General features: G+C 30.6%; 1 protein-coding gene across 1 annotated transcript in view; it reads right to left on the bottom strand.

The window, feature by feature from the left end:
• The window catches only part of LOC106464417 (Fanconi anemia group D2 protein-like), a 159,553-nt gene that overhangs the window by 61,678 nt on the left and 86,010 nt on the right, over positions 1-11,865 (bottom strand). The window contains exons 21-22 of the mRNA XM_022392124.1: positions 11,268-11,457; positions 10,539-10,609 (exon numbers count right to left, since the gene is read on the bottom strand). Coding sequence (XP_022247832.1) covers positions 10,539-10,609; positions 11,268-11,457 — 261 coding nt within the window. The remainder of the gene's footprint in view (positions 1-10,538; positions 10,610-11,267; positions 11,458-11,865) is intronic.

Below are 11,865 nucleotides of genomic sequence, written 5' to 3'. Positions count from 1 at the left end.
ACATTATAATGCCCCACGGCTGAAAGAGCGAGCATGTTTGGTGTGACGAGGATTCGAACACGCGACCCTCAGATTGCGAGTCGAGCACCTTAACCACCTGGCCATGCCGAGCCCAATTATTTACTTTGTGATGCCTGAAAAAGGAAAATGCAGAAGTTTAATGGCTTGCAGGTGGCAGAATTTTATTAAACAATAAACACGATATGAAGGCCTTCAGTAGTTTTGTATGACATGAATGAGTCAATTACATATACACAATTATGAGCGTTAAAACCTTTTGATGTGAATCTAACTGTAATTACTGACCTGCGGCCATTATTTTCATTCATATTCACGAGAGAGTGTCTCAATTTCGATATTGAAATATTCGACAAAATAGTGAATTGTCATGGAAATATACGAGTAATGGAGAGACTCATACTACATGTGAAAGATAATAGCTTTACTTGTTTCCTGGTAAGAGTAGTGTAAGATATTTCAACCATTTGGAATCAAAATGTTTAAATGGGTGAAATTATCAACAGTATGTGAAATTCTCAAATAGTAGCTTAAATGTCATAACAAATATAAACTAGGTGTAATCCAGTGTTTTATTTGACTGTGATAGAATGTTTTCAATCATGGAAATTGAAACATTTAGAAAAGCACACAGTTCTCCAAGTACTTTCTTAACATTACTTCAGTCTAAGGAGCAGCATAAGGTGAATGAAAATGCACAATGTTAAGTATACTAATTGGAGGTGGAAAGTATCGCCCAAGTAGTTAAGTCTTGTAAATCCCACCATTGCTAGAGCTAAACTTGCAACTGAAAGAAAGTCACTAAGGAAAGAGAATGAAAGCGTCAGAGAATATTAATGGTGAAAAGTTAATGTTACCTAATCTGGGCCAGTGTAAGTGTGTGGGATCTGGTTTGACAGTAAGCATGCTTTCCATTATCATGAAAATGACAACAAACAGCAGCATGGCTAAATATGTATTGGTCAAGCAGACTCAATGGGGCCTGTGAACCAAGCATTTCACAAGTACTAGGGATACACTTTCTACAGATGATTAGAGCATGAGAACGTGTGAATCTCATAGAAGTTCTGGTTGACCAAGGAAACTGGCATATTAATCAGCCTCTAAAAGTAGTTTTAGAGGAGATTAACAATCATAACCAGGTAGTTATGAACCTCTTGGAACCTACACATCAGATTGACCTTTTGAGCAATTAGACTTCACTGATCTTACACTTATATTCCAGAACTTTGATATTTAAGACTAAATTCTAGACCAAAATTGGCTATTTTGTTTTCAACTAGCTAGCAGCAATTTCATTCTTTTTGTATGCCAAATCCTCGAAATAGGCTGCTATGAAATAAGACAAAGTGCAAATTTAAAGTTTATTAGGTTTAATGTTAATTGTCAGCCTAAGGACAAGCCTGAATGAAGGAAGAAGGAGAAGTATGAATACACCATATATTCTATCTTTCTGAAATACTATAATATGTATTCTGAATTTATTCTTCATTTGGAATATGTTCAGGTTTCACATAACACATGTTTGAATAAAACTGTTGTTTCAAGTTACCCTTGATCTTTTATTATTCTCAAAAGCAGATATGTAATTACTACGTAGGGAAAACATTGCTTAATACTATATGTAGTGTAAGGATTTGGACAGCAGTGTCCTCCAATGTTTGTTTAGGTGAAATCTAAAGGTAACTGCCTCAGTTAAGTTGTAATGGGTAGCACATGTTACTCTAGGTAAATGTGAGGATCCTTACAAACTAAAAAAACTAGGATTTAGAAAGTTTTAAACATGCTATTCATTTAAACAGTCTGAAACAAGATCTTAACCAAGTAGTCTGAAGGAAGAATCAGTAAAAGCAATGGTCCAGTGTGTTTAAAACATCTAAGCGGATACATACAGTATGTTTCTGTTTCTTGGACTTAAAAAGTATTGTTAATTTTGTGTTTCACCTCTTCATTTTATTTAAAATCAATCCAGTCATTAAGAATTTTAATATTACTCCATAATCAATATCTTGATCAAATCTCTAGTTATCAAGTTGACCTATCTCACGTAGCTCTAGTATTACTTCAGTTTCAGCTGGCTGAACCACATTACCAATAAACAAATGTTCAAGTTGTTTAACTATGTTTGGAAGGGTATTGATGATTAAAGTGTCCAAGTTTTATATCATGCTGGGAATCTTGTGCTTCATTGATTGTTAATTTTGAAAAATATGTGTATTTGAAATAAATATTAATTTTTTGTTCCTTACATTTCTTCTATTGCAATTAACTTGAAAGTTGATTTTTATGTTAAATATTCTGCAGGTATATAAATTTGAAGACATTAATTTTCCCACTATAAAACCATTTGCTACCACTGTTCAAGGATGGTTTCATGCTTCACTTTTGAGTGACTAAACTGCCTCTCAGAACGCCTAATTTCTTGAAATTTTATGCTAGCTGTTGATCTATAAATATAAGACTATTTCAATAACACATTACTTTGTATTGAACATTTTTCTTTTATTTTGTTTATAGTAGCAAACACCTAGCTCATAAAAACCTGATAAAAATGTTTCAATTTGGGTTGTTTGTTACCATCAAAATGTTACAATACAGTAATGAGTGCTGATGCAAATACAAACATTTAAGCATCAACTGGCATGTGTAATCTTTGTTTACACACTTATATCATGAAAGAGTTAACACCTGTTTTACATGTGAATGTCTCTTCTGTTAAACAAGATTCATACAACTTTTTGAGATTAAATTTCCACACATTTTTCCAAGTTAATTTAAAACTTTTTAACACTCTCCTCATATAATCTAACACAATTAAAGAGAGAGAGAACATATGCTATTCACAGATAAACTATTGCATAAAGAATGTTTACATAAAATCACAGTAAGGTAAAACTTACTGAGATCGTATGTTTTATAAGAACTTTTAACTCTGCCATAATCACAATTAAATAAAACATTATTCAGTTTCTAAGAAAATTGTAAGTCTACATTTACTAAATCAGAGTTAACGTAAAATTTATACAATGTCCTTAAAACGTTACTCAGAAATTCATCAACCACCTAGAGTTCCAAAACACTGAATTTATGAAGGTAAGATTGTTAAAAAACTGAAACCAGTTGTCTACAGGTTATGTTTACTATGAATGCTAGGTATACTGCTTTAATCTTTTATGGCCATCAGTTTTCCTTTCTTATCCAACTCTTCCTTCAAGACACAAGTTCCAGTTGTTTTTTTGCAGATTGCTACAGACCATCAGATTTGGAAATAAAGGTATACATCCTAAGGTTTCCATATTTTCTACATATTCATGTGCTGTTTTCAGAAGTGGTGCTACATTTGTCTTACTCTTATTCATTTCTGCTTTAAAGCATTCACTTTACAATACAAAGTGTACTGTATTTTATATTAAAAGGATTTTGGAGCCTCAATTATCATTACATTCCACTCCATCACATCTGGTCATACTCTGTCTCATAACTTTGAGTTCTAACACTAGCCCTACAGCATAACATTCTTTGTATAAGGTTCTATCGTAAGGAAGTAATGTCCAAAGCATACCACTCCTCCGTGATCAGTTTCCACAATCCATCCAGTGTACAAGAACAATGGTTTCATAGCATCTATTTCAACAGTATGATTGCACAAAAATCCAAAAAATGTTTGTCTGGTGACTTGACTGGTACGTCTTTGTATTGAATAAAATCAATACCCATTCCATTTTTCAGCTGCTTGAACAGATACGTCATGGAATCAACTTGTGTACATGTGAATTGTGTCACTTTTCCAGATGGAAATCCTTTTTGATTATCTTGTGCACAGTTACCTGGGGCTCAAAGGCAGCTTTTGCCACTGAATTTAGTATTGTGGATATCCCTGTCTTGGAAATTCTAAATCTCTAATCTGAACAAATGTTTAACAACTGAGTGTATAGATATTTTACATCAGAAAGGGCTGTTACATATCCTTCCCAAAAAGTGATGACTTTTTAGTGGCATCACACTACCTACAAAATGCCAAACAATGTCAAAATGTAGTTCTGATACATTCCATTCCACTACAACTTTATATTGGCTGTGACTGTTCTGTGACTTACTGATTTTCATATGAAAAATCAATTTAATATAATGTACTTAACTCTCTAGCAACTCAGTTTTTCATGCAAGTCACAAGCTGATGTATGTCCTAGAAGTTGATTTATATAACCAAGAAGATGCATTTCCTTCCTAAAGTATACAAGCAAGTCCAGTTGTTTTGACTACAGATAGAAATTCAGACTTTCATCAAACAACAGGAAATAATCATTTTTTGACTTCACATTTGATAGTCAGAGGTCTGAAATGAGGAGCAATACTAAAGGTCATAAGATACCTGGTTTTAATTTGCCCATATAAATATTTGAAAATAATCTTGCTATAAGTAATTCTCTTGCAAAAATGATCACTAAATTTGTTATAGCTTTTGAATTAATAACAATTGTCAATGTTTTGAGATCTACTGAGCAAAGTCTTTCCACTCACTAAACTTCCAACTGATGAAGATGCAATCTGGGGTGATTTCACAGTGGGATAGTCAGCAACCTTCTTGAAAATGAAAGATAGAAATTACAATAAAGTTTTTAAATGACAACAAAAATTGTGAAGCTCTTTAATAAAAAAACAACAACAAAAAAACTAGACAATATTTCCCCATACATGATCTACTTATAAGATCAAAGGTAAGAGCAAGAGAAGCAGATAGATATAAAATGGAGACATACATATAGGTCTAAACTTTTAGTTTTACTCATTATTCATTTAGACTCTAGATTCTTGATCTAATTAGTCTGTTTCTTTGGGAGAAAGGAGAAATCTAAAAATATCTACATTTGGAATAAACATCTAGATATATAAAGCAAAACAAACCAAAGCAATATATTACAATATTTAAAAACCAGAATTCCTACCAACTTTCACTTCTGTTCAAGTTCGATGAAGGAAAAAAACTTATAACTCTTGACAATGGTTGAGCTTCCGTTTTCATCAAACTCTTGCTTTTTAACATCCACAAGGCTCACCAATGCTACAACTTCCATGTTGGAAACATCAAAAAAGTTCCGACATACAGAAAATTTCATTGTTTGTTAAGAAGCAGAACAATGCAGTCTTTAAATTTAACTCTATCCTTTTATGATTTGAAATGCATACACTTTCCAAACTTGAACATAGTTAACAGAAAAAGTTTTCAAGAATGATTCTTAAGCTACAGCAGCTGTTTTGAAAATGGTATACAGTAAATCAAGCAGTTAAAGAAAGAAAAAACAATTAAATCCTGATATCATGCCTGCAAACACCTATGAGATTTTTAAGTTTATTTATGTTCTGCTTATTGAGTTTGTTTGCATGTGGTGCATTTGTTCTGCCTTTTAATTGATGCAGATATAACTTATAAATTCCATACTTTTCCAAACATTAATAACTTTACAGACCTGGATAAAACAAGCAAGATTTTTCTATACTTTCAGAATTGCATGCAAGTCGTGAAAGTGTGCAAACAATCATGGATGAAAATAATAATTGAGTATTCAATATTTGTATAATGCATGTTGTTAGAAAAAGGCAAAACAGTCAATGTAATGGTATTTAATTATTTTTGATAATACAGTAGAGTGACAAGGTTTTGCATAGATGTAAATTCAAATGTTCACAATTACCTTCTGAAAGTACTCTTTGATTTTCAATTTACCTGCTTTCTTGATACCTTGTGGGGCAAAACTATAAGTATAGTCAGTGATGTTTTTATGGCAATAAAGCAAGTGGTACTTTCAAAATGCTTAAACCCACAAATGTATAAGTTAACACTGATATTTAATGTCAATTATATAACAAATTAGAGGTACGTGAATGAAATCCCGAGTATTTGAAGATAAATATCTTTATTATCAAACTTCTCTAATTACAAATCCAAAGCTGTATAAGATAAAGATAAATATCTTTATTATCAGACTTCTCTAATTACAAATCTAAAGCTGATAAAGATAAATATCTTTATTATCAGACTTCTCTAATTACAAATCTAAAGCTGTAGGATAAACTTGCAGGTAATTTTCCATTCTAAATAAGATTACAAATTTTTAAAAGCCATTCAATGTTTAATGACTTTTGTGATCCATATTTACCATGAAGAATGAGCATCTATACCACCTTTTGAAAGTTAAAAAAAAATGGAATTTAGAATTAACTTTTTTTCACTTGATAATGTTCCATAGTTTTAAAAGCAAAGATGATGCTGTTTGATTAACCCCAGTTCATAATTTAATTCATTGGGCTTATAACAGTTAGTTTTTTTCCAGATTCCATGAAGAAGTACAAAATATAAAGGTTGTTTTACAAAAATATAGTTTTCCTGTAGAATTAATTGATAGTATTATCAGGAATTATTTAAAAGCTTTGTACACTTCAAAAATTAATAAACAGGTTGAAAACAAAGAAATAACTTATTGCATTGTACCATTCACTGGTAAACATTCAATAAAATTAAAGCGATTTTTGAATAATAAAATTTATCCACAAATTAGGTTTAGGTTTGTTTTTAAACCAATATTTCATTTAAGTAATTATTTTAAACTTAAAGACAGGATTTCTATAATGTATCACTCTTATGTCATCTATAAATTTACATGTCCAAGGTGTAACCTTGGCTATGTGGGCTATACAATTTGTTGTTGGAGCTCACAAATTAAAGAGCATGTGCAAAATACAGTATACAATCAGTCATCCATTGCTTACAAGACTATGACATAAACATTACATGAAATCACTTCAACATCTTGGGGAATGCAGTTAGTAAGGAAATGCTCCTCACAAAAAGAGAACTTGTGGACATGCGAGGTGCATCCTGAATTAAATTATAATGTTCCAAGAAACCGTATTACATATAGAGGTCACAAATGAATTGTTCATACTTAGAATAAACTCTCATTCAAGAGAACAAACTGTAAGTTTAGCAACATTTAAATTCATAAAAACCCTAAATAAAAATATCTATATATTAGTAAGTAACACAAACATTTTCAAGGGAACCAGTGATAGGACATCAGTATATTTACCCAAACAAATAGCTAGTGTTCTTTGGTTATCACTTTTAGCTTTTGTATTTCCTATTGGATTTTTTTGTTGGATATGCAAATACCAGAAGTAATTAAATACTCCATTTTCCTTTAATGTTAACCCCATTAATGTTATAGTATCATAGTTATAAAGTTTAGAATAATTTTCACTACTATTGTTACTTTTTATACTTTTAAACATTATTTTGCATTGTTAGCTTATTATGTGGATTTAGGATTAATCTGAATATCTTAAGCTGGCCAAACCTGCACAAAATGTTTAGGCTACTGTGGTCAAATATAAGTATTTGTTTGTTGTTAAGAACACACAGCTTCACAATGGGCTATTCGTGCTATGCCTAACATAGGTACCAAAACTTGATTTTGATCATCATAAATGTAAAGATTTACCACTGAGCCACTGGGGGGCAAAAAATACTGATAAAAGCAAGAATAAGCATGTAGCAATTCAATACACTCTAACCAATACAGATTTCAGTTTTTTTGTATATTACTTTATGAAATTAAGTCATTAATGATTTCATATATTTATAAGTTATTTTTTGCCCTGATCTATACACAGTTGGCTCAATTTTGATCAGAAGTTATTAATAATTACCCAAGCATAATTTATAATAATTTTTTGTCTAAGAAAAAAGAGTTTGCCATTTGATGACTTAAATTAGCGTTAGTAATGATATTCTTATATTTCATTCAAGAAAGGAAATGTGGCAAAAGCCAAGTAGAAACACGAATAAGAATGTGACTTTCAGCTTTGGTTCAGTGTTTTGAAAACAGATATTTCTAGTTATTAGAAATAGGACTTACTGAATGCTCAACCAATACCACAATTATCAATGCAAAGCCACCTGAGCAAAAAAAAAGTGATAAGAAATCAAAAAGATTTAATGATATTAATCACATTCGGTTCCTGCTTGATATGTAATCTCTCGACTCACTAAATCTACTATAAGTAACTCTTATCTGTGTTTCTGACAAAGGTCAATGTGGTATACAAACAATCAGATTCAAATAAAAAGTCTTAAACATCAGATAATGACACATACCCAATTTTCAACATGTCAACTACGTAACATATAGTCACAATTCTAAGTATTACATGAAAGAAAGAATAGCAGTATTAAAGAAATATGAATTGTTAGTTTTAATAATAAATATAGAATAAGCAGCAATATAGAATTAGCAGCAAATTTGGACATCAGTGACTTTTCTGACGTGTTAGTTCAGAATATGTTATAGTGTATTGTAAAAATAGGAGTTTGAAATGTTATTAAATATTTACTCTTCCTTCCAACGTATAAATCCTTTTAAAATATCAAAGTTCTGCAGCCAATAAAATTAATAAATAAGTTTCTGCAATATTTTTACAAACTCTTTCTTCCCAGTTCAGTCTTTAACTTAGTTGATAATAAGTAGACAATTTTATTCTCGAACATGGAACGAAATAAATTTAAATTGCAGTTAGGTTTAACTTTATTATTACTTGTGTTATGGAACTTACATCAAAACTTAGTTTAATTCAAATTTTAATATTATATATGTTTAATTTTTTAATTTCAAAAGGAAATATAAAGAAAAAATTCTAAATATCAATTTTTCTTTGTCACATAGCATCTCCTATTGTCTCATTGCTCAGTTTCTATTTTATTAAACCTACCAAACAACATGTACAGTGGTTAATGAATTTGAAACTCGAATTTGAGATACAGACAAGATTAAATATAAAATAAAAGCCTCCAACTCTTTGATTTGCTGAGATGTCAATATATTTAGCCAATCTAGTAGAGTGGCTCCTCCCACTCCTCCATTTTTTTGAAATGTCTTGTCTAGTCCCACCTACTTCTTTTGACTAAGTGTTTACTGTCAAGAGAAAGAGCAGTTTCTTGTGTACATAACTCTGACAGTCGTTTGTAAATAGCTTGAAGGAGAAAGTCATTATTTTGCCAAAACTGTTGAAGTGTGATGGCTAAGTTGTTTCTCTGAACAGGTGAGATTTTTTTATATATAGCTTGTTTAGAAACTCAAATATATTACACGGGTTTTGTGTGAACTAATATAGTAAGTTAATAATTTTTGTTGTTTTCCAAAATGTATATTTGAAGCCTACAAAAATTAATATCTCTTCACCCTCCACTTGGAAGAATAAACGAGGTTTACAGGGAGGCTTAGCACATATGATGCACGAGCACAAAATCCCATAACACTACAAGTACTCAAAATATATGTTCTTTGAAGTATATTTTATTTATTTTTCTTTGTTTTAATAAAAATAACTAAAATTTAAGTATCTGGGAATAAATAGTACTTATTGGTTGATTAATAAGTTTGCGAAAATGGAAATAAAATTTTATAACCTTGCCCACAAATAATATCTTTGTATGCCTATATGGTATACCGCTAAATTTCAAACACCCCAGAAAGATGACTAATACTCAAACACTTGTGATGTTTATTGGATTGGCTCTGAACCATATAATAATTGTTTTCACAGATTCAAACTGCAATTTTATTACTCTGGGGAAATCTCACCGTAAACACTGAAGAATATATAAGCCGATAAATTTTACATCATGTTCTTGGAGCAGGGGTCAAGTCAGCTTATTTCTTTGCGCATGCTTTGTTGCTCTTGAGAGTATCATCTTATGGTGTTATGTAAACAGTCTAATGGCACGAGCAGTGATTTGTTGATATATTTTCAGCATATTTCTATTTCAGTCATTGACAGTAAAATAAATGTGAAATGTTTGCAGTTAAAACTCTTAAAAGAAGTACTTTGAAACTTAGTGACCAATAATAAAGAAAAAAAGATCAAAGCTGTTCATTTTATTTCTGATTTTACAACTTTTCATTATACTTTGATTATTTGTCTACTGGCTGAAGAATTAAATATATTATTAGGGTACAGGTAATAACAGATAAAATATAAAGTTTTATATTTATTTAGGAGGTTCTAGAGGTTACACAAATGAAATATGAATCTTGGGACAAAGTATTTTTATTCTTAAGTTAAAATTCACTTTGCACTCAGATTAGTAAAAAAAAGATTTGTTATATTCACGAACAAGTCTTTAGTAAAAATACTTCAATAAAAACTGATTTTTTGTATACAAACGACATGCAATGTTTACTAAAAGTCTGGCAAATTTTGTGAAGATATACATACTGTATTATAAGTTTTAATATGAAAACTATTACAAGCCTAAAATGGTTACGAGGTCAGTTCCTGGAATTGAACCAATGGCGAGAGAGTTAATATGATGTGTTACAACAATTCTGAATGTTTATTTTTTAATTCCAGCTGCATCAAATATATTAGCACTAGCTCTGTCTTTCAGTACCCAATACCTGTTGTGTTAAAACTACAAACATTATTTAATAAAACATGTATGAAACTTATATTTCTACACATACCTACTAGCTGGTTCAATGTCTACTATGAAATCTTCTTGAAAATCATTTATGATGGTTTCATTGATCCAAGACTAAAATGAAAAAAAAAGATAGTTCAATAGAAGTAACAAATTACTTTTGAACCATTTGAATATGAATGTTTTGAAGCATATGAAAGCACACATATAATGAATGTTTTGAAGCATATGAAAGCACACATATAATGAATGTTTTGAAGCATATGAAAGCACACATATAATGAATGTTTTGAAGCATATGAAAGCACACATATAATGAATGGTTTGAAGCATATGAAAGCACACATATAATGAATGGTTTGAAGCATATGAAAGCACACATATAATGAATGGTTTGAAGCATATGAAAGCACACATATAATGAATGTTTTGAAGCATATGAAAGCACACATATAATTAATGTTTTGAAGCATATGAAAGCATACATATAATGAATGTTTTGATTTAAAATGTTGAAATTTTCAAAAGTTCCATAAAAGCCTATGGGCATGTTACAGGAAAATTTGGACATTTCTTTATTAGCTTTTTCTTCTCAGTTCAGTATATATAAGACTTTATTTGATGATCTACAAACAATTTATTATCCCATAAAGAATATTTTGTATTTAAATTGCATGTGGGTAAAATTCAATTTGCATGCCTAACAAGTCACACCTTCTCAAAACAAGTCTAATTTATTTATCAAAATACACACTATAGATCTATCTCTCACCTCCACATTACTTTCTAATTCTCCTTTTAATACCACCTTCGATAATTCATCATAAAATAAAACAATAGCTTCAGGTGTCCTTGCTGTGCTACTGCGAACCATTTCCAACAACTCAACAATCTTTTGTTGTGTTTCTGTAGTTACGGCTTCTTGACTTGAGGTTGATGCAGAATGAGTAAGAGTGCTGGTGCTAAAGAAACATTTTTAACTGTTAATCAAGAATGAAAAAGTTATTAACTTACACTTGGTATTGTAATGAAATGTGTGATTTGATATGCGAACTACAAGCACCTTGGTGAAAATCGAATGACTGGCATAATGTACAAAATATTATCTATATCTAAGATGATTAACCCTTATTTGATATCACTGTTTTTTATAATGTTCTAGTGTGAACTAATATATTTTTTAATAAACACAGAATTTCAAATTACGAGTAACATGCAATTTGAGCAGACATTTGTTTTTTTAAAAGTTCGTTTTTGATTGTTTTTCAAATTTTGTAAAAAGCTACTCGAGTGCTATCTGCACTAGCTGTCCATAATGTTGAAGATTAGAGGAAAGGCAGCTAGTGAACACTTGTTTGTTTGTTTGTTTG

This window comes from Limulus polyphemus, unplaced genomic scaffold (genome assembly GCF_000517525.1).
Source record: "Limulus polyphemus unplaced genomic scaffold, Limulus_polyphemus-2.1.2 Scaffold1644, whole genome shotgun sequence".
Classification (NCBI taxonomy): Eukaryota; Metazoa; Arthropoda; class Merostomata; order Xiphosura; family Limulidae; genus Limulus; species Limulus polyphemus.
The sequence above is the reverse complement of the archived record's forward strand: the minus strand, read 5'-3'. Positions and strand labels throughout refer to the sequence as shown.